This window comes from Sciurus vulgaris (assembly GCF_902686455.1).
Source record: "Sciurus vulgaris genome assembly, chromosome: 11".
Taxonomy (NCBI): domain Eukaryota; kingdom Metazoa; phylum Chordata; class Mammalia; order Rodentia; family Sciuridae; genus Sciurus; species Sciurus vulgaris.
The window spans coordinates 76434524-76458100 of NC_136472.1; the positions used below are offsets into that span (position 1 = coordinate 76434524).

Genomic DNA, 23577 nt, shown 5'->3' on the forward strand with positions numbered 1-23577 from the left:
GATAAAACTTAAATATGATAGGAACACAATTTTAAGAGTAGTATATAGCAGTAAACACTTAAGGCCACACTAATGGCCCTAAGGCCATGTGGAGTGATAGAAAAGCAGTCAAGGGCATCACAGGCAGACTGACTTGAGTTTAGAGTTTGAATCCCAGCTTCATCATTTACTATCAAGATGTCCTTGTGGGGAGAAAAAAGTCTCCATTTGTTCATCTGTAAAAGGGCATAATGGATATACCACCTGACAGCTATGACGGATGACATGTGAATGCCTGGCACATGGTAAGCCTCAGCTAGTGTTTCCTTCCTCTTTTTCTCTTTCTCTTTCTCTTCTGGATAATTGACATTACTTTATTTGCTAGTGAATTAGAATTAGTAGAGGATGGCTTTTATCTGCCCGTTAGTGAACACGTCCGCATACATTTGTATGTTATCAAGGAGATGCTTGTGCAAAAACTTTCAAAGGCTTCTTACTTTTTAAAAAACAATCCCCAAAGTCCCAGCTTCTCTGCCTAGAATCCCAAGGCCTTAACCTCCTCTCCATCTCCAGCCACTCTTGTGCTGAAACACCCTGGTGGCAGCCTCCAGGGTGCTGTGTACAGAAAGGAGCTTCATCCAGCCTGGAGATGATAAGAATGGTAGGAAAGACTTTCCGGCTGCCACTGAGGAGGGTTTTACTAGATGGGACAGGATGAGAGAAAGCATTCTGGGCCAGAAGAACATCATGTGCAAAGGCCCCGGCCTCTCTAGTACAGCCAGGCTTCATTCTTGAATTCCTGTCCCTTCTCCACTCAGACTCTTCACTTCTCTTCCTCTTTACTGCACTCACTGTTGGCTTCCACCCCCGAGGTGAGAATCTCACCTCTGTACCCTCAGTTTTTCATGTGTGGCTCACATATTGGATCCCAGAAAGCCCCCAAGCCCTTTCAGAAAGTCTGTGAGGTCTAAACTATTTATAATAATAAATAACAGTAACATCTTTGCCCTTTTCATTCTTGCTCTCTCATGAGTATGAAGTGGAGGTTTCCAGACTGAAAGCAGAAGCAGGTACATCTTCTAGTAAGGCAATCAGTGAAAAGACTTGCCAAAACAGAAGATCTTGCCACTCCATACCTGGTTGTTTTATGGAAACACCAGTCTTCACAGAAATGTGTTATTGACGTTAATGTCAGGGCTTATTATTATATGTTAAATAATATCTTTCTTATAACAACAATTTAAACATGTTTTTTTCAGTGCTAATTACTAATATGACAAATTTTCATAGATACAATCCACATAGACAAAACTCCTTTGGGGTATTCAATAACACTGAATTGTAAAACGGTCCTGAAACAGAAAGCATGTTGCTTTCAGGAGTGCTCTGAAGAAGGCAGCAGAGGACAAGGTGCACAACTCTTGTTGGGAATTCTTCTCAGATAGCAACTTCTGCCTCTCATTGAGAAAAGAGCCCCCTACAATCTGTTCCTGGCTGAACACTTCTATCTTGACCTGCTCCTCCCTGTTCACTCCATCTCCTTTTACCTGTGCAAATCTTCAGTAGCAGTGCAGGCCCCCTCTCTTCTCTATAACCCCTTTACTGGGCTCAGGGAGGTATATGGCCAGGAGGCTTTGGTACCAGAAAGACTGGGCCACACAAATGATTCAGTGTCTCTGATTTGCATTTCCCTGTTGGCTAAAGATGTTGAACATCTTTTAATGTCCAAATTGGTCATTTCTATATTTTCTTTGGAAAAATGTCTATGCATTTATCCACTTTAAAACTTATCTGTCTGTCCTTTTGTTGTTTAGTTGTATTCTTCATGTATTCAGAATATAAGTCCCTTGTCAGATACATGATTTGCAAATATTTTCTCCCATTTTATGGCTGTTTTTTCAGTTTCTTGACAATACTCTTTGAAGCAAAAAAAACTTTCTAATGTGCAAGAAGTTCAATCTATTTTTTTCTCCATCTCCCCTTTTGTATGTACCAAATCATTGTCTAATCCAAGGTTATGAACATTTATGCCTGTTTTCAACTAAAGGTTTATAGTTTTAGTTCTTACATTTAGATTGATGATTCATTTTGAATTAGTTTCTTTATATATTGTGTGAGGAAGGGTCCAGTTTCATGCCTTTGCATGTGGGTACCCTTTAGTTCTGGCATTGTTGGTTAAAGAAATAATTCAGTCTCTGTGCCTCCATGGCTCACCTCTAAAGTAAACTTTAAAGGGACACCTTCCAAGATGCTGAGAGCCTTTAATGACATGCTGAGAGAAAAATGCCCTGTGGGGTCCTTGGTGAGCAGCAAACAGTTAATGCCTGTACCAGAGGGAATGGACAGTGGATCTGAAAGTCTCTGAGGCACTGGTCATTATTACCATATCTGATCAGGGCTCCTCCATCCTTGAAGGTCTTCAGGTCCACAGCCCCGCTGGCTTGTCACCAGGCCTTTGCCATCCTCCAGGCTCTGGTTTCCAATCCCTTTCCCAGGAACCCCTTCCTGAGTGGGCCTTGGTCATCTCTTTATCTTCCCTCCTTCCCTTTTTTCTTCATTCCTCCTCATCTCCATAATTTTTTAAAACGGTGCCTAGTAGTCATACATGATGGTGGGAATTTGTTGTTATGCATTCCTACATGTGCACAACACAATATGATTTGTACAATATCACCCCCCAGTTTTCCATTTCCCTCACTTTCTTCCCTCCCCCGATCCCTTTCCTTCATTCTACTGATCTCTTTTCAATTTTCATGTTTTCTGCCTTATTTCTACCTTAATTTTTGCACTTAATGCTTTTGGTGTTCATTATTTAATTAATTAACTTTAAATTGTTCACCTCCTTAGATCCTTTTTGGTAAGCGGGTCAGAAGGCATGAATGAATACATGAGTCCATTGATTAAAAGTCCCTACTGGAAAGATTGGAAAGCAAAGCCCCTGAGTTCATGGGATTCCTACAGGTTGCCACGCATATTGGAATCGGAGGTGGGCCTGTATGAAGCTGACTTCGGGCTGTTTACATGCCTTTCTCTCTCTGCTGCTCTGGAGAGATCCTTTTAAATCATGCCTCCCTCCTGCATGTTGTTTGCAACACCTCCCAATTTAGTTTTCTCTCTGAATTTCATTAGTGTCCCATTTACCTCCTCATCCTGATCTCCAAGGCAGGCGTTAAACTGGAGGAGGCTGAGCTGGCAACAAGGGCTCTGCCGCCTGACTGCAGGTGAAGAGGGCCTGCAGAGGAGGAGGGAAAGGTCCCCTGGGCTGCAATTCTGGATGAAGTTCTGAGCCACTCAGCTCAGGCCAACAAACTGTAACTGGGTCCTCACCTTGTGGCAGGCACTTGAGGCTCAAAGACCAGGAGCTATTCTTGACTTTGAAACTCCCTGGGCTCGTGAGATGGATGGATAATGCTGTACAGTGTGCCACAGGCAGCCTCTTGGGCAGGCGGGGGAGTGCTGGGGGAGAAGGACAATAGGGATATCCTGGGAAGAGGGCACAGCACAGGTAGCAGCAGGATGGTTGAGCAGTAGCGATGGTAACAATAGAACCTGTTGTTCAACTGTTTGTTCATTCACTCACTTAGTCTGCTCCGTGTCTGCTTTACTGAGTGTCTGCCAAGGGCCAGGCCTAAGAACACTGCAGAGCATGGCATAAAGTAGGTCCCGGCCATCATGGAACTTATGTTCTAATGGGAGAAGTCAGAAAATAGACAATTGAGCTCATCGAGTAACATATAACACGTCAGTAGAGATAAATGCTGCATAAAAAAAGTTCAAAGAGGGTCCTAGGAAGACCTGGACTGGGAGGACTGTTCCTTTGCACAGGCTGGTTGGGAAGACCCTGCCCTCACCTCCACTAGTCTTTTCCACCACTCTGTTCTCTGTAGTTCCTGGAAGAGTGAACACACTGGTGCTTGGGTCTTCTAACCCAGCCACGCTCTGCTCACTTGGATGATGATGTCCCGTCTGTTTGCTGCTATTCTGTCTGCCAGAAGAATTTTACCCAAGACTGGAAAAAGGCTTCTATGCTTTCTGCTCTGAGGCAGGAGAGTCTTTATGGCTTGTAGAACAGCAAAGAGGTCACAGCGTGAAACGGGTACACAGAGAGCTGGGTGGGAAAGGAAGCCAGGTAGGATCATGTAAGTATGGTAGAGAGAGAAGAAGGCCTTTGGCTCTTCCTCTGCACGGATGGGAAGTCACAGGAAGGTCTGAGCAGGGGAGCGGTGTGACCTGAATGTTGCTGTACCTGTCACCAATGTGTGAGATGCAGAGGGAAGGGGAAGCAGAGCCCAATGAGCACGCAACACAACAGTCCAGGCTGAGACTGGGACTGGAATTGGTTTGGGGGCAGAGTTGGTGATCACAGGGTAGAATAAGGGGGCAGAGTATAAATACAGCACTCCATGCAAAGGATGGGATGGTGGGAGGTGAGGCTGGAGAAAAAGCAAGAACCTTCCAAGAAGAAGAACCCGCTGATGTCAAGGCTCAGATGCAGCCGTACCCTGCCAGTCTCAGATCCTATACTTAACATATTTACACAATGTCCCCTCCCCTTGCTTAAGATGAGTGCAGCCTCTCAAGCTCAGCTCTGTGGGCAGCACCAGGAAGGGAATATGAGCAAGCCAGTCCTGAAGCTGCAGGAGCTCCCTCTGCCAGAGCTGACAGCTGCGTCCCCATAGCATTGACACATGCAGGGCACTGGGGAAACAGGCAGAGAAGACCCAAGTCAGAGAGGGAAAAGCAGAGAAGAAGAGACCACATTTCTTGGTTTGGATGGGGTGGGGGCTAGATTCAGTGACCTTCTCAATATTACTTTTGCATCATCATTGCACAGAGCATGAATGAGACTGAGAGGGTGACTTTCAGCTTTCTTTGCTGAGCAATATTTGGCTTTCTTATCTTAAAAAAGGGGCCATAAGAACCACCTCCTGGGGTTGTGGGAGGTGAGATGTGTAAATCAAGTACTTGGCCAATGCCTCAATAAAAGTCCCTTTGTACACCGAGCTAAAGCTCCCGAGGGTCTGCGGGAGGACCACCTGTCTGCACTGCAGGGCATGCACCTCAGTCCGCAGTCACACACCTTTCAGGCGGAGAGTGGAGGCTCCCTTTGTTTCTGTTCTTTGCAGGCCTACGGTAGCTATTCCATCTGGCTTTGGTGAATAGCCAAATATGGAATTGAAGCAGAGGTTATGGAAGGTCCGAGCCTCACATACTTTAATTGGGAGACCTTGGTCAAGAGAGTTAATGTCTCTGAGCCTCAGTTCCTGAACTACAGAGGAGAAAGAATAAAATCTACTCTGACAGAGGCAGTTAGAGCTCATCAAATATCCATATCTTTCCCACATTCCCAGAAACCCTAGAAATCAGGCAGGGTCTATGGGGACTGGTTCTGGCCAGGGGGCCGTGTGTCACTTCTGGACTGGAACAGTTAACAGCCAGCACCTCCAGCTATTTCTTCCCCTTCTATGGAGACCAAGGTGGCCACATGTTCCAGGCAGCACACAAACAACAGAGTAGAGGTTTCATCAGCCTGGGCTCTGAGACGCTAGCAGAACATAGCTCTCCACCCATCTGGGTTAGACACAAAGCCTGAGTAAGAAATATAACTTTGCAGTGTTAAGCCACTGGGATTCTAGAGTTAATTTATTACTGCAGCATAACAGAGCCTAACAAGACTCGTACTTCACCTTGCAAGACTGTTCAGAGGATAAGAAACAGGGCTTGTTACAAGAATATCCACAGTAGGCCTCCAGTAAAGGACTGCTCCCTCTGCCCTCACTCCTTCCTCCGCTTCCTCAGCCGCCCTCATGGTGATCAGGTTGTATATACGATTCTAGCCCTCTCTGGGCCATGTTCTTCTCATGCCACTCTCCCCGTACAACCCAGGAGTTTCCTATGGCTTTTTATCATTGCTATTCTGCACAGAAATATGAAGAAAAGCTTTCAGGGAGCCCTCCTGGCCCCTGGAGTACCTGCCGCCTGACAGCCTTCCACTCCCTTCTCTCTACTCCATTCTCATTTCTGCTTTTGATCCCATCAGCAACTCCAGGCTCTGCACTCTGGTCTCCTGGACCCTAGGATGAGCCTGATGGCCACCCTTCCTCTATGTTCTTGGACAGATCTGCATATTGCCTCCTGGCTGCCAGCACCGCCTTTATACCTCCACTGGACTCCCAACATCTGCCCACCATGTCCTCCCAGCACCGTGCTGGTCGCCAGGTCCGTTTCTAATAGCCTTTGCCCCACACCAGTCTTCTTGGTGCATCTGCTCCCAGAGAGGGTCACCTCCCCTTTTGCCTGAGTTCCTCCACTTCCTAGGCTGCCTAGTGGCAAAAGCCTCCAACCAAAAAGTTTGCATGCTTTAGTTTCCAAGACCTATTTCTCATCAAGGCCACAGGTTTGCGGTTGATGACAGAAAGTCAGAGCTGAGAGGGGACTGACCTGGCTCCATGTCAGCACGTTCGGAAGAGTCAATAGTGTCCGTGGGCCCTGTAGCCCTCTCTCCAAGGCCATTGGATCCTGGAGGACTAGGTGGAATCCTTTCTGTTGAAGCAGAAAACAGAGGTCGACTAAGTGAGGTGGTAAGATGCCCCGTGCCCTGTCTCACAGACCTCTCCCCAGCGGTCATTGCAATGCACACCAGTGGGGAGATGGGGATGCCCCTCCCCACCATTTAGATTAGAAGCAAATGGGATTCGAGTCCCCTGCAAGCCCCACAGACACCTTCTACTCAGCCTTCCTGGAAGGCTCAGGGGTACCTTCCTCTCTTCTCCATCTCTTTTGTGCTACGGGAGCCATGGTCTCGCCTTACAGTTGTTATGATGTACATGTTTCCTCAGGTGGACCTACCCCTGCCAGGACAGGGACTGCAGACAGCCCTCTTTGCAACCCAGGCATGCGGCACAGGCCTTGGAGCAGAGTAGAGACTGAGTTTGATGAACAAAGACTGTGAGCCTTGAAGGAGGTGTGGAGCCCAAGGTCAAGGCCTTTATACAGTAAAGGTTTGTCAAATCAACATAAAAAATCCTATCCCTTTCAAAAGAAGGGTAGAGAGAGGCTTAAGGGTTTTAAGTCATTTGTCTCAGGTCATTGCAAGAGGAGAAACAGGGATTTGAACACAGGTACTCAAGGAGTTGCGGTCCATGACCTTTTCCCTGTACTATACCATCATCCATACGAAAATACTACAGAATGCCTCTTTGTATGAAAGACCCACAGCCTGAAGAAGAAGGCACTTAGGTGTCTGAGTTTCTTGGTTTTTTTTTTTTTTTTTTTAAGTCATTATTTGAGAAACTCCCTGAATATCTATTTGCCATATCTACATAGGAAACTATCTAAGAAGTCATTATTGTCTCTTTTAAGGTGAGGAATGACTAGTAATTCCCATTAAAAGCAAAATTCTCCTAAGTGTGAAATTTTGTTAGCTTTACCCGTACTTCATATGTTTCTTTAGTGTAAACTCTAATTATTCTATACACAGAATAACTCTATTAGGCAGGAATGATTGCCAGCCTCTGCCCAAGTGCAGGGTTATCCATTCTCCACCCTCGGGGATCAGGTGCTGAGCACCGTGGGCAGATGGCCGATGGGGCTGTGGTATAGTAATAAGACCCTCAACTCCTTTTTTAAATGTATTTCCTTTTCAGTCCTCATTCCCAAATTTCTTCTTTTTCAAAGTATCACCAATAAGCATCATGGTGACTATTAATAATACCAAAATACAGATTGCTGAAAAGGTTTTAGAAGTATTTATACACTAGCATTCTATTCAGAGGAAATTCAGTTAGGAAGGGGTTAGGGCATTCTTTCACTACTCGCTCATTCATTCATTCATTCACTCATTCATTCATTCATTCATTCATTCATTCATTCATTCATATGCTGAGTGTTAGGGGCTGTGCAGGATACACTGATGGCTCAGAACCAAATCCTGTCTTCAGGAAGCTGGCAAGGAGAACATGGCACAGCCACAAACAACTCTACTGAATTCTCTCATGAAACTGTCTTGTAGTTTCATGAGACATACAGGTGAGGCCTAGAGAGAGGATGAGGCATGGAGAGATCACCTGCATGAGAGATGGTGTTAGGTGTGGGGACAGGGCAGCGACTCCACATGATGGAGTAAAGGCACAGGAGCAGAAACCATGACAAAGAATGAGGGTGCTTTCATTCTGGAGTGTGTGGATTATGTAGCGGCAAGTGAAGGGCGTCATAACAGACAGGATGAGGGCTTCTAAGGAAAGGGCCCCGAATGCCAAGTCAGAGAATGGTCATCATTTAGTAATAGGGAGCCATCAAGGGCTGTCGAGCAAAGATGTGCCATAATTGGAGATCTGAAATAGTCAGCTGAATTTGGCAAGTCTTGCACAGTAGGAACTGGAAGGGAGTCACCTGGAGCAAGAAGTTCCTGATTGTGTGCTGCTGGTATTGGGCAGGCTATTAGGTGTTTTGATCTCATTTAACCTTCTGAACAACTGCACGAAGCACACATTATCCTTTCTGACTTGCTGATGAGGAAAAGAGGCTTTGGTGAATCTAAGATGCTTGTCCCTAATCCCCCAGTTGGGAAACAGGGAAGAGGAGACTTGAGCCCTGTTCTTTTCCTTTCCAGGTGAGCATGCTGTGACCCTGCAAACGACACCTGCCTGCCTGCCACACCGGCCCTCTCCCAGAACCCTTTCTGCCTGCCCTGGAGTGTGTGGAGCTTGATCTTTTCCTGGACTGCTCTTAGTGGCAGCCCAGGTGGAGTTAAGCACAGAACCATTTGCTTCTGTTAGCTTCCCCCAAAGAGTCCACAGATCAAGGAGACAAGATACTCCTGGAGGTGGGTCTCAAACAACACTGCAGTTTCTTGCAGAGAATTTCAAAGGAGGCAGACAACCGCCCACGTCCCTGGCAAGGAGTGCTCACTTTTGTCTCTCTCTTCTCAGCTAAGCTGTGCTGACAGGAGCAGTGAACTTAGAGATTCAGAGCAACATCTTTTGGACATACTGGAACCTGCGGGGCCATGCAGAATGTTAGTGTGAAAGCCAGCATTTCCATACTCCTGGCTGACAGGGCTGTTCAGGGAGGGCAGCTTGGAGGACTTGCAATGCACCTGGATCTGGTCCTTGCACCAGTAGCCCGGAGGTGATGATTGTGAATCTCTCCCACCAAGATGTATTAAAACTTTTATCTTCTTCTTCCTCTTCCCCCTCCTCTTCCACTGCCCCTCCCTTCCTGCTCTTTTCCCTCCTCCTCCTCTTCCTTCTTCCAGAAAAAAAATATTTCTCATTCTAAACACGGGACACGATGAGAGCTGTGTTATATACCTGGCAATCAAGGGTGCAGATTTTGGGAGAGGAAGCCTGGTGTCCAGGCAAGAGCCAACAGAGTGGGTCTGAATCACACCTCAGTCAGTCATCAGCTATGTGACCTGGGACAAACTTCTTATGTCTCCTTATTATTAAACAGGAATTAAAATAATGAATTACAAAGAATAAACACCAGACCCTTAGTGCATACATAATAATGGGCAGTGTAACAATTTCTTCTTATCATTTTTTGTTTAACATAATGGGTGTTGCTTTTCAGTGAGGCTACTCTGCTCACAAAATCAGCTGGTGATAGGGATTTGGGGGAAAAAAAGTGCTGAATTAATAGCAAATTGTTTATACCCTTGACCTTGCCCTTATGACCAGCGTCTTAGAATTAGTTGTCTTCATGTCTTTTTCCCACCATGCCGGGAGCTCCTTTGAGATATTATCTCAATTTCTAGCACAGACTTGGCTCCTTCTACCTTTGCTGCCTTATTTTGAGATCCAAATAAACCAGGGTCTGTAGAACTTCTGGGATTTTCTATTCCCAGACTGGTTTGAAGAGTGACTTTAAGGAACACCTTCAAGAACACATCCAATCCTCTGAAAACCATCTCATTATCATGTAAATCATTAGCACAGAATACTTCATCTTCTTGCTTTGCTAAGAGCTTTGGTTTCTAATCCAAGTCAATTACATGTGCCAATGTATTCAATAACGTCTTAATAATGCCAATCCTTCCAGCTCTCTGTATGGACTCAGACCAGGTGGAGAGATCTGAGGGCCAAAAAGATACTGAAGTGGGTATGTAGGGGAAAGTTGTGAAGCCTCAAAACTGGATCCAAGCCCTCTCTTACACAGTTGGGACAGCCAGGACAGTGCCTGGGGTCAGGATAAATGCCCAGTAAAGGTTAATTCTCTTCTTTCCCTTTGACTTCAGAAAACAGCAAAGCCATAGAACTTGTTGCAACTTTCTTGTTGTAAACAAGAAAGATCCACCACATTCCTGAGTTCATTTACAATATGGATCTTTTTTAAGCCTTTGTCCCTAAGCACCGAGGGAAGCAGGTTATTTCATTTTAATTATGGCAGCTGCAGCTGCTGCTGCTGCTTGTGGACTCCAAGACCAATTTTCAGATTAAAGAGAAAAACACACACACACACACACTCCCCCACCCACAAACTCACCAGGAGACTCAACCAGAGACACAGAATGGCACCTCCTTCAGAGAGCATGCCAAAGGGGTGGAGAAGTCTGTAATGCCGTGCTCAAAACAGATTCAGATACAAATCCCTGTGTGCCCTCCCCTGCCCCACTCCTCCCTCCCACCTTGACTTCTCTTTGCCCTGAACTTGGAAGACCAGCTCATGAGCCACATGGCACAAGGGAATTTTTCGTGTAGAGTGGCTGAACATTTTTAATGTACACAGAGGGAAATAAAGGCAGCAGATGCCTTTTTGCAATCTTCCTGTGAATTTTTAACTGGGCATCGTCATTCACAAAGGCATGAAAGAAGTTGATCCACAGGTCCTCAGTGGGTCAAACCAGCCAGCTCCGACATGGCATGGTGAGGATGTGTCTGCCTCTGCTGGTGCAGGAAAGCTGGGTAGACTGCATTGGCTGTTTTCCCATCTATCTGGAGAGTGAGGCCAGGTTTCCACTTGATATTCTCTCTTGTGATTCTTCCTCTGATACACACAAGTGGTTCTCAATGTCAGCCATGGAAAGCTATGGCTCACAAAGTCTCCAAGGGTTTGCTGCCAAAATCTGAACCATGTGTAGGCTCATCTGTGAAACAACTGAGGATCAGGGCTATTGAAGGGAGGTCTGTCAGAGAGAAGGTCAAGTGGAGCAGGTGGGGAGGGGCATCAGCGCACTGCCTGGGAGTAAGAGAAAAGTCCTTGGGCTCTCACCAGAGAGAGAGATCTTGTGTTCACAGACACACACAGAATCTCTACCTGCAAGAATGGCGTCACAGGAAGTGCCTGGCAGGGGAACAATTTTTTTTTTTTTTTTGTACCAGGGATTGAACCCACTTGTGCTTAACCACTGAGCCACATCTCCAGCACTTTTTATTTTTTATTTTGAGACAGGGTCTCACTAAGTTGCTTATGGTCTCACTAAGTTGTCGAGGCTGGCTTTGGATTCATGATCCTCCTGCCTCAGCCTCCCCAGCCTCTGGGATTACAGGCATGCGCCCCCACGTCTGGCAAATAGTTGGTTTTTAAAGAGCCACAAGTGTTCAAGAGCAACCTAATAAAGTTTGTGGCATCTGTGGAGACTTTTACCAATGTTTTTGAAACTTGCTTTTATTTACCTAATAAAACTCTTCAAGTAAACCATTGAAAATTCTGGGATTTGAAAGTGCAGGAGAAAATACACGAACTCTGGTTTTCAACCACTGGAGCCCTCCCAGACCTCTGGGCCTCTGCTTAGCTGTGTCAGCCTGTGATGACCCTCACTCCTTCCGTGGCCCCCAGACCCTCTTCTGGCTGCCCTTCAGGAGACAGTGCAGATGCCAGCAGTTCCACGAAGCCATCTGTGTTGTACTTATCATATCTAATTGCACTCTTACGCCAAGTCATGGCCTGGCTAATTCTACCACTAGGTCGTGGCATAACCCGACCCCTGACCAGGTCTAGGGCTCTTTGATTCCCCCTACATACTGTCAGGGTACCAAAGCTATTCCTAAAGTGCGATCTGACCCTGCCATTTCTGACTCAAAGCCCTTATTGCTCCCACATTGTCTTTGAGACAAAATCCAGACTCCTCCCTGCAGCAAGAAGCTCTCTTTACCACCCAGCCTGGCTGCCTTCCCAGCCTCACCTCAGACCCTCTGTGCTCTAGCCAAACCATGTTTTCCACACCCCACTGTCTTCCTGTTGCTCTTTCCTTGGTCCCAGATGCCCCTGTATTACTTGCTAAGTTACCTGTGCAGTTCTCCCCCTCATTCTGGTGAAACATCTCCCTTTTCCTGGGAATCCTCTTTTATACTGTTCCAGTCCTAGGGTTCTGAGAGCCATCTGTACTCTTTGTGCAATTTCTGGCTATTTTCCAGGCACACAGCGAGACTGCATGCCCTGATAAGGCCATGTCACTAGTTGCAGCCAGTGAGTTGTAAGCAGGATTGTATTAACTCCAAGTGGAAGACTTAATTGCCAATGAAAGACCCTCCAACATTCTCTTTCACACAAGGACAATGATCAGCACGGTTGGTGCCTCATCCTGGTCCCTGGAAAACTTTGAGTAGAGACCCCCTCCCTTTCCCACCATCTCTACTGCCCAAAGAGGAGGTGGACTATGAGAGGATGAACCCTTTGTTGTTATAGGCCATTGTGATTTGCGGGGTGACTTTACCCAGCATTAATAAGCTGATCGGGCAGGTAGCTACATGGGTCCTATAAGAAGTGTCATAGGTTTAAAGAATCTTGCCTCCCTGACCATCATCCACTGGTTCAGGGCTGGGCACCTGCAAAAGAAGTACAGGTTAATTGTACTTCTGGGTTCCTTGTTTCCCTTGAGATCAGAATTGGATAAAAGATGGACCTATTAGAATTCTTCCTGGGATTTTTGAAAACAGGAAGCAACAAAGAATGTAGTGTTCAGTAGTGAAAATTGTAAAAGGTAAAAACTGAGGGCTATTTATGGTCATGTGGGTGTTATGGTCTGACTTGAGTCTTCTAAAACAGATACATGGAGTCTAAACACCCAGTACCTCAGAAAGGGACCTTATTTGGAGATGAGGTCTTTATAGAGATAATCAAGTTAAAATCCAGTATGACTGTTCTCCAGAGGAAAGGGGGAGATTTGGGCAGAGGCAGATGTGCACCCAGGGAGAATACCATACGGAGAGATTTAATCGCCAATGAAAGACCCTCCAGCATTCTCTGTTCTTTGCTGTCACAAGCCAAGGAACGTCCAGTGGCCGGGAGAGAAGGCTGAAGGAGTTCTTTCCCAGTCCCTCCAGGGAGCATGCCCTGGTGACGCCTTGATCTCCGAGTGTTTGCCTCCAGAACTCTGAGTCAACAAGTGTCGGTTGCTGAAGCCACTGGCTTATGGCGTTTTGGTAAGGCAGCCCTAGGACGCTCACATAGGGAGGAAAGTTGATCTGCAGTGAGAGAAGGAAGCACACAGCCCAAGAGAAGCAGACCAAAGCGGCAGAAGGGACAGAACGAATGTGACAGAACTGAAACTCCTCTCACAATTCCACTGCATCCCTGTCTTTCCTCTGACTGGAAGGTGCAACTCCTGGCATTCTCCAGGATGGTAGGCAAGACCTCTGTTCTGAGTAGGATGCTCTGGGGTTCTGCCACCTTGAACCAACAATCTTAACTAGCACTGTTATTAATATTTAATAATTGTCGTTGCCATCAAGATCAGGAAAAGGCTCCCAGTGGCTCTGTATTTACCAGCCTGGGGACCAAGGGCCAAGCAAGCCCCCTGGCTCCAATGCTGTCTAAACATGTCCCAGGAAGAGACAGGCCCCTCCTGTCTGGCTGCAGCAGCCTCATACCCAGGGTAATCCTCTTGGTGCTTTCTTTAATACAGTAACAGCCAGAATAAAATCTGAAAAGGATTTTCTTCTGCACAGTTATGCCTTTCTTCCCAATCCAAACATAACTGCATGCCTGGCCCCTTGAAATGCTCCAAAACAAAACAAGAAAGCTCAGCCCAAATCCTTTCTCACGTTTTATGTTGTTTTCTTGGCTGCACAAACTTAGGGGCCTTTGTTTTTTCTATTCTGCCCTTGGACTTTTCCTTTCCACATTCGCCTCCGTCCAGAGCTCCCACACCAGCCGCAAGGGCTCCCAGCTACGAGAGGAGGAGAAAGGCCACGTAAGGGGAGGCAGGCTGGAACTGATTAACCACCTCAGACAAGAGCTGAAAGCTCTTGACGCAGTTTAGCAGCCTCTGGCCCTCACAGGCAGAACGTGGCTGGATAGCCGGGCATGGGTTATGGATTTGGTCTTGTAGAGCAGAAGATAATTGCTCGAGGTATAGCTGAGCCTCTAGGGCTGTAAGAATGAGCAGAACCAGTATGCCTGGAAGATCCTACAAGAGAAAAGAGGCACAGCTCTTCTCCAAAGGACCGAGGAGTGCAATTACACACAGAAGCAAGATTGATGACCACAGAGTGCTGCAGAGCTCATCCCCTTCCCAAAGCCAAAGAGCACCCTGATCTCTCCCCGTTTGTTCTACCTAGGAGATCACATAAGAACACGATGCCTTTGTTCAGATGCCACTATCTTGATTAGAGATAGAATTAGAAAAGTGTAGGGGTTTTCTGGAATGGGTGGGGGCCCGCACAGTCTTGAACAAAGGTGGGTGGTTACAGGTGAGAAGTGTGACTGGACACTGTGCCAGTCATTTGTCATTTGTTCCCAGATTCTTTCTCTACACTTCCCTCCTCTGCTCAGCATCCCTTGCTTACTGCATTCTGGGCAGATTTATCTAATGAAAGACACTGGCAGAAGATTGGAAGTAAAAAGAGAGCAGCCAGCATCGCCACTTTTCTTGCTCCGTCTTGGACAGCGTGCTCATTAGCAGTCCTACAATCTCTGCTGTTTCAGGTCCTGACAGTCACCCTACAAGATGGTTCTAGCTCCTGTGGATTGTCCCAGTTTCTGAGATCTGGAAGTAGCCCCTCCTCTCATTGTCCCTCCAGCCCAGAAGTGATAGTGGCTGCCTGCTCCTGCCGATGTCTGGGCTGCTTCAACTTACATGATTTAGCTCCCTAGATGTGCCATCAACTGTGTGATCAATTTTCTGTATTACATTCTCTTAGTTGAGAGACTTAGAGTGGCTTCTATTTTTCTGCCTGGACTTGGGCTGGACTTGGTACTGAGGGAGAATCTTCAGATAGAACTACTACTCTGCAGACCCAGCACCAGGAGTGCTCAGACTCAGTGCCTGGGCTAGGCCAGGAAGCCTGTGGGAACTGCCAGGAACTCACCATGGCAGAGAAGCCCTGCAGGAAGAAGTGCTATTCTGGGGCACTTGTGAGGGTAGGAAGCAGGCCTGGAGGGAAGAGGGTAAGGACACAGTCAGGTCCTTGCTGTGGTGGAGGGGTGGGGTGGGGTAGGGCTCGAATGCTATGAGTTGGTAGTGAAGAAGCAATCACTGATGCCAAGTAGCTCTGCGGTAAAACTTTGGGATCCTTTGTCAGGTTGGGGTGTGGGGAAGGCCTGCCTCACTACAGGGAGCCAGGAGCTTAATGAAACTGAGAAAAGAGACACAGCTCTTCTCCAAAGAACTGTGACCAAGAAAGCTATCTCCCAGAAGAGTTGGTGAGACAATGAAGTCTTCTTGGCATGTGGCTTGTTTGGGTCTTGTCTGTGTGGACACTTAAAATTGTGAAGGGTTAGCACTGGCCCTGCCAGGCTCAGAAGAGTAAGGGAGAATGGTGACAGGGATACAATGGAAGAACATTTCAGCCATTACTGAGAGGACATTTTTTGTTAGCAATAAAGAATTAACATTAAAAAAAAAAAGTATCTATAAACAGAAAGACACAGGCAGGAGGAAAAAAAAATACCACCAGAAATGAAGGGACAAAGACTTTCGAGCTGTCCACATGAACAAGCCCCACGGGTGGTGGGCCAGTCTCACAGCAGAGGTCAGCTTCCCACAGTCAGGACAGAGGGCTCTGGGATCCCTGGTGCATTTGCTTCCTGCCTCTGTGCAAGCTCTTGTCACAGGTGGCCTTTTATTGACTGACCCAAGCTTCCCAGACCAATGTCCCCCATAGGAGTGGAAAGGACCACCAGGTGTGGAACAGCGGGACTGTTAATGAACTGCCACATGCCTCACCTCCCTGGAAACCTCCATTGGCCCAGGGAGGAAGCCGGGGCCCAGACTCCACCACAGCCTGTCTCCGCCTCAGCATCCCTGCCCACCTTCTCAGTCTCCTGTGCCCACCCCTGTGGACACCCTTGCCACTCCCACCTTGGGGAAGCTGAAAACCTCGTTGGGGGAGGAATCAAGATGGAAGGGAAAGAATTAAGCTGGGAGGAGCAAGGAAACTTGGGGTTACAAAATGGGTTTCCCCATTTTATTTTTCCAATTTTTGCTATGCCCTGACTTTGATGCTTTAAAAAACAGTTAAGGATTTACAGAGAAATTAAGGAAGATAGTACAAAAGTTCCCCTACACCCCCTGTCTAGTTTCCCCCCAATAGCACCTGGTAATAGCATGATTCGTTCATTACAACTAATGAGCCAATATCGGTATTTTATTTAGTATAAACTAACATCCTTAGCTGATTCTGATTTCTTTAGTTCTACCTAATGTCTCTTTCTGTCCAGCATCCCACATGCATACCACATTATATTCAGTCTCAGGTGTCCTCAGACACCTCTGGGCTGGTGACAATTTCTCATACTTGTTTTTATGACCTTGGCAGTTTGGGAGTGTTCTCGAAAGGTTTTGCAGGAGGCCCACTGGACGTCATCTAACGTGCTTCTCCAGGTTAGTGACTGGTGTGCAGGCTATTGGAAGTGGCCCTTGTGTTTCTAACCATTTCTTGCTCACGAAAGCCATGCCTGTGTCTGCTGGGGCCACTGGCCAACAGCTCTGCCAGTAGCCGTGGTCTGTGGTCATGGCAGCCTCTATACCGTCACTGGTGTCCTTGGCCCTTGCAACACCACAGAGCCCTCAGGTCTGGCCACAACCTGCCTCTCCAGCGTCAAGTCCTGGCTTTTCCTCCGTTCCTCTTGCCACACCAGACTTGCTTGCAGTTTCCTAAACTAGGCCACACCTCTCCACACTCTAAGCCTCTGCTTTTGTTTCTTCCTTTGCCAAAAATACTGTCCCTCCCTTGGCTGCCTGGAACCCCATTAGAAGTCAGGTCCTATTAGCATAGAAAACTTCCCCTTGAGAGTCTCTTTGAGCCACCACTCCAAGCAGAATGGACCCCTCATTTCTCTGTTCCACACTGCACATTGCTGTCCACTCCTGACCACCCTACTCGCCACTCCAGGGCTCCAGCACCCCACATTCTGTGTGTATCAGCTTGTTCACTGTCTCTCTCCCTGGCTGCCATGGATGCTTCATGATTGTAGCCTGTTGTACTCGCTGTTATACTAGGTGGTGCTTGGCACAGAGTAGGTCCTCAGTTATAAATATTTGTTGAGTGAATGAATGCCAGTGCCAGAGCATACTTCTATAGTGGCTTAGGTGTTCCACTTTCTCTTCAGATAGACTCTAAGCTTCTAGGAAAAGGACAGATCCTGTTGAATGAAGGAAGGCTTGATGGCAAAGCTGGCATTTAGGTCCTGGCTTGAAGACCGTTTTCAGAAACGCCCGTCATTGGCCGCTCTTCCTTCTTTTACGATGTTACCTCACCCTCTCTGGAGGAGCATCTCCATTCAAGATCTTCTCCAGAAGTTTAGAACTGAAGAGCTTCGAAGCAGTGAGAAGGCCTTCTCTTTCTAGAGCTGGACTTTGGGTGCTGAACGTGGTCAAGACTGTCCCAGATTCATTCATTAGAGCAGAAGAAACTGCAGCTCTGACACTCCAGCCTCTGCCTGTGGCTGCCATGGGGACCATGAACAAGCTCATGGGCCTCAGTTTCCTTGCCAGAGAGTGGAAATCCTATCATCACCTACACCCCTACCACTGGTGGTTGTGAGCACCCATGACAAATGGATAGCAATGCAGGTACCACAGTAAAGCCAAACCCAGAGCATTCTTGTCCTCATCTGTCAATCACCCCAGTCTCATGTTTTCTGACCTTGTGACATTTGGCCAAAGGTGACATGGGCAGTGGGCAGGGAGATGGGCATTACCAAGCAGAACTTTGAAAACTTCTGGGCCTTTTGACTGAGATCAAAACCAAGTGTGTACAGCAAAACACACATAAGCCAAGCATATGTTTATGGTACGGGAGATTTGTCTTCCGGCTGTCAAGCAGGAGCCTGTGGGTTTAGAGCTGCATTGTGTGGCTGCTTTTACCTTCCTCTGCTTTTGATACTTCTTTCAACCTGCCCAGCTCGTTGGGGTAAAGAATGGTATGTGTTGCCTGGGGAAACTTGCTTCCAAACCTTGGCTGGGATTTTGGCATGCTAATGATATAACTTATCATGAACGGAAATTAAGTTTATTCTATAATTCTGCAAAACATAAAAGAAAGAAAAAGAGGAAAAAGGACATAAAATAATTAAAAAAGGACATCAAACTGGATAAATATTTGTAGCATGGAAGACAGGAGAGAGTTATTATGCATTCAGTAATTATCTAGTGCAAATGATCAGGAAAAGCGTTTAGTACTCTCCACCAAATAAATTGGGAACGGGCAGGGGCCAGTTATACAAGAAGTGTGTTGACTGAATACACACATGGAAAAAATGTTCAGTTTCTCTAGTAATCAAAGAAATAAAATTTAGAGCAAAAGAAATGTTAGACCTAAATTAGTAATTTTTTTTCTTTTAAATTTAAAATTGGAGATGAATTGAAAGGTTACCATCTTTAGAGGCTGTCATTGAAAAGTGCTTATTTAGCACCTGCTATGTACTAGCCACAACATCAAATCTACTGGATGAATACACAGACATGATCCCCAGCTGCAGGGCCTTCCATGAAGGTACCCACTTTCTAGCTTGGAAAGTTTTTTAACATCTATCAGTTTTCTATTTCCTTATCAGTGAAATAGGGATTGTGAGACCTACTTGAGGGCAGTTGTGACATGTAGAAAGTCATTTGCTACCATGTTTGATTTACCCAACTCTGAGGTTTAAGGAAAGCAGGAAGCATTAGCCCTGGATACCATTCAAAGTGGAACCCAAAACTCAGAAGAGGTGAGTTACTTGCTCAAGGTCACATAGCCAAGGGCTTCAACCCAGGGGTTTAGGGTTCTGGGTCATACGTTCTGCTGAGGCAGGAACACGTAAGGGACCCTGAAGAGAGGTACAGAGACTGGCAATAGGTTAAAAAATGTCGACCTAAGTAAGCTTGCCTGTACCTGGCACTTTCTCCTCAGATCTTCTTTCCCTGTGAACTCTGTTCATCTTTTGAGCAATAGGGAAAGAACGGTGATAAAGAAGCCTGTCATGCTGGACTTGGTGGCACATACGTATAATACCAGAGACTCGACTGGTTGAGGCAGAAGGATGGCAAAGTCGACCAGCCTCAGCATCTTAGTGAGACCCTCCACAACTTAGTGAGATTTTGTCTCAAAATAAAAACTAAAATGGACTGGGGATATAACTCAGTGGTAAAGTGTCCCTGGGTTAATCCCTAGTACTGAGGTGGAGAAAAAAAAAAAAAAAAAAAGACTGTCAGCTATTTATTGGATACTTGCTGTGTGCTGGGGACCCTGAAAGTTAGGAGGAAAAAAAAAAAAAAAAAAACAACCAAAAGAAGGTTTACATCTGTATGAATTTCAAATGGAACACAGAGTGCTGTATACAAGCATTTCCTGTAAAGGCATTATTCCACACTGTGGCTAAGAGGCCTTGGGGAATTCACTGCATGGGCTAAGCTCAGCTTTTCACTGGTTCAGCTCAGGCCTGCTCACCTTTGCACACAGGGTCCTGCTCGGGCCGGGCCATCACTTAGAGGAAAGCAGGGGCCTGGCGGACGCTCAGGAAACCTCCATGTACTCACCCCCTCCACCACTGCAGAAAGCGTCTTTCCTGGGCTTTCTCAGAGGCTCCTTTCTGTTTTCTCATTTGAACTCTTAATGGGTTTCACCCTCTTAAGTGACACCTGCTAGAATGTAATTATGCACATAATTGCTACGTGGGAATGGAGGTGGGCTTATTTCCCAAAGCTGGTTCTTCCCTTAGGAAAAGAAACAGTGTGCCCAGGAAGCCTTTTCCCATATCTGTGCCAGGAGAGTATTTGGGGGGCTTTTTTCCTTGTTGGAGGGCAGCTGGCCAGGAGGACTGGCAAGGCGAGATGGAAGCACCTGCTGCAGCAATAAGATTTCCAGAACTAAAGAGCTGGAATCAGGCTCAGTGAAGCCATGTGGCCTTATCATAATACTAAGAGGAGAAGACTAAAAACTCTACCAGAGGCCCCCCGACAAGCATTCTAATTAAATTCCAAAAGGCAGGGTGGTCCACTGTAGAGAGAACCAAGTGTGAGATGTGGGACTGAGGTCTATGGGCTGGGGACAGTCAGAATTCAACTGTCCTCTTGGTTGTGTGGTCTGACAAGTAGTAGGTACCCAGAAAGGGGAAGCTAAGACCTTAACAGTAACACTATCGACAATAATCAGCATCCATGGTTATGATCTAGTTAATGGGATCAACAAGTTCCAATGGAACACGGGTCAGGAAAGTTTGGGAAGGCAGAGAAAAGGGACTGGAAAGTGAGAGAAGGAAATGGGAAACAGACCATAGTGACAGCTTCTGCATATGAATATATGAATATAAATAAATATACAAATACAAATGCATGTTGAGTTTGTCATGTTTAAAATTGATCATTGGCCTGAGGCTCTGTGAAAATGACTTTTTCCTCTTACTAGCACCTTCCTGCTAGGCCCCCTCCCCCCCACTTTATTTTGTAGTGAGGCTTGAACCCAGGGGCCCTTTACCACCAAGCTACGTTCCCATTTTTTTTTTTTTTTTTTAAATTTTGGGACAGGATCTTGCTAAATTGCTGAAGCTGGCCTTAACTTTGCGATCCTCTTGCTTCAGTCTCCCAGGTCACCAGGATTGCAGGTATATACCACCACATCCAGCCCTGTCCTCATTCTTTCCTTTAGCTTGCAGAGATTTGTTTGACTCTCTGGATAAGAAGAAGGTGCATACAGCAGCTGGGCACAGTGGCACATACCAGCAGTCTAAGTCCCCAGGATGCTGAGGCAGGAAGATCATGAGTTTATAATCAGCCTAAAACTTAGTGAGATCCTGTCTCAAAATAAAATAAAAAGAGTTGAAGATGTAGCTCAGAAGTATAACATTCTTGAGTTCAATTCCCAGAATCTCTCCACCCCCACCCTCCTCTTCCCCGGACCAAATGTCACTTCTTGTCTTCTTTGTCCTGTCCAGAATTGAGGTAGAACATGACTCTACAATGGATGTAGCCTGCTGACCATCAATCATCTGCCTACATTTGTAGCAGACACCAAGACTCACTTCCACCCCCTCCTGGTTCACAGGAGTGAACAGCTGTCAAGGACACAGCATCCTTCCTGGCGAGACTGCAGGACTGTCAAGGCTGCGTATTCTTGCAGCAGATGGGGACAGTGCTCAGGTAAATGAGATCTTCCTGCCAGCACACTGGAGTTTGTTGATCTGGATGGAGTGGTGTAGGTTCCACTGTGTCATTCCTAGACTTCTGAGTCCCAAGGAGTAAGGACAAAGGGGATTCCATTATAACAGTCCTATGCTGTGCTGGCTGCTTCTCTAGTTCTGTAGTATCTAAGCTTGAGTCCCTGGCATTCCTGGAAAGTTTGCAAGCCACCTAATATCCTGTACCAAATCCTTTTCTGGTTCCAACTAGCCAGAATAGCTTCTGTTGTCTGAACTCAAGATCCTTGACTGAGACAACATCTGTCTGCCCCTAAACTGTAAGCCCCTTTAGAGCAGAGATTCATACATCCTTATCTCTCCTGTTCTCAAAACATACCCTGTGCCTGGGAGACCTCTCCTGACTGCATGGGGGTGCAAAGCCAGGCACCTCTGCAGGCCCCGCCCCCATGGTTGGACACATGACCGCTCTTTTGCTAATGCTTGGGAAATCAAATCACCTGGCCTATTAATATTTTGTATAAAGTAAGTATCAACAGATAGCTTGTGAGTATGGGTTGAGTGGATTTGTTGTCAGAAAAGCAAAAAGACTGGTGCACAAATTGAAATGTGTTTTATTGGCTCCAAGGCTTTTTTTGTTTCCTGCTTGGCTGGCCCCCAGCAGTGTTCCAGAAAGCCAAGGGACCTCCAGATAATCAAAGTTCGCTAACTGTACATACTGTGAGCAATTCCTTTCAGACCCCTTCCTGTCCAGATGCACAAAGAGAACAGCAAAAGGAAATAAATCCAACGCTTCCTCGCTACGCCCACTAAACTGCTAAATCTCAGCAGTTCTGAATCATCAAACCTTGCATTTCTCATTAACTGCCCCTCATATGCAGCATTTTTAATTAAGCTGGGAGCACCGCTATACTAATTATGTTATGATATTAGTCCCTGCAGACTAATATGCAGCTAACAGTTTGGGAGGGCTGTCTGGGTTGTATTGCTCTACCTACCTGAAAAGAAACATTTCCTTGAAAGCTGTCCCTGACCTGGGGACTCAGAGGATAGTTAATTTTATGTGCAGACTCAACTAGGCTAAAGGTACCCAGATAGCTGGTAAGATGCTTCTGGGTGTGTCTATGAGTGTATTTCTGGAAGAGATTAGCACTGAATCTGCAGACTAAGTAAACCTTGTCATCGTCACTGTCCTTATCAATGTGAGTGGGCATCATCCAATCCCATGAGGACCTGAAGAGAACAAAAAAGCAGAGGAAGGGTGAATTTGTTCTCAGCTCGATCTGGAAGATCTATCCTCTCCTGTCCCCAGACACCAGTGATCCCTATTCTCAGGTCCTTGGGTGAACTGGAAGTATACCACTGGCTTTCCTGGGCCTCCTGGCAAACAGCAGATTGTGGGACTTCTCAACCTCCACAATCGTGTGGGTTGATGCTTCATAACGCATCTCTTTACATCTCTCCATGTTGGTTCCATTTCTCTGTATAATGCTGACTAACACAGGACTCAAGAATTGGGTTATCAGGTGAGCTCTCTCTCTGCAGGGGCAGCTCTGCTTGTACCAGCATCTGATCCCATCAAGCCACAGTTGACATGTCACCAGATCACATTTTATGTTTCCTCTGCATCCCCACCAAGCCCTGGGTTCATAGGAGGTGCTCAGGTAACACTTTCACAGCAGACTAGCCTTGGAAAGTCCTACTGAAGAAACACAGCTGAGTGTCTGCAATGTCTGCTTTTTATCAAACTCATGGCTCTGCTCCATGAAAAACACTTCCAAAGAAGGGAAAGGAAGTCATGTTTGCTGCTGCATATTCTGAGTCAGGCACTTTCAAAATACATGTGCTCATTTAATCCTCCCAAGTAGCCTTTGAGACTGATGTTATCCTCCTCATTTTATAGAGAAGAAAACTGAGGTTCAGGGACGCTAATCACAGAGTGTGGGACCAACTTAGGAGGTGGCAAAGACCTAGATGCATTGACTCTAGTGACCTTGTACTGTCCAGGACACCTGGCATTCATTAACTCTGGAAGGAGGATGCATTGAGAGGGGCCCTGCATCACAGAGGAAAAGGAGCCAACCGACATTTAACAATAATCAT

The 23577-nt window shown here is 46.4% G+C and overlaps 1 protein-coding gene across 9 annotated transcripts in view; it reads right to left on the reverse strand.

Moving 5' to 3' along the window:
* Positions 1-23577, reverse strand: part of TENM4 (teneurin transmembrane protein 4) — a 737381-nt gene that overhangs the window by 487924 nt on the left and 225880 nt on the right. For 8 of the 9 annotated variants that reach the window (XM_079105080.1, XM_079105086.1, XM_079105077.1 and 5 more), the window contains exon 3: positions 6421-6522. In XM_079105080.1, the coding sequence (XP_078961206.1) occupies positions 6421-6430 (10 nt within the window). In that variant the 5' untranslated portion in view covers positions 6431-6522. Of the gene's footprint in view, positions 1-3559; positions 4384-6420; positions 6523-23577 lie in introns of those variants that run through there. The other variant, XM_079105083.1, reaches the window with a different exon arrangement.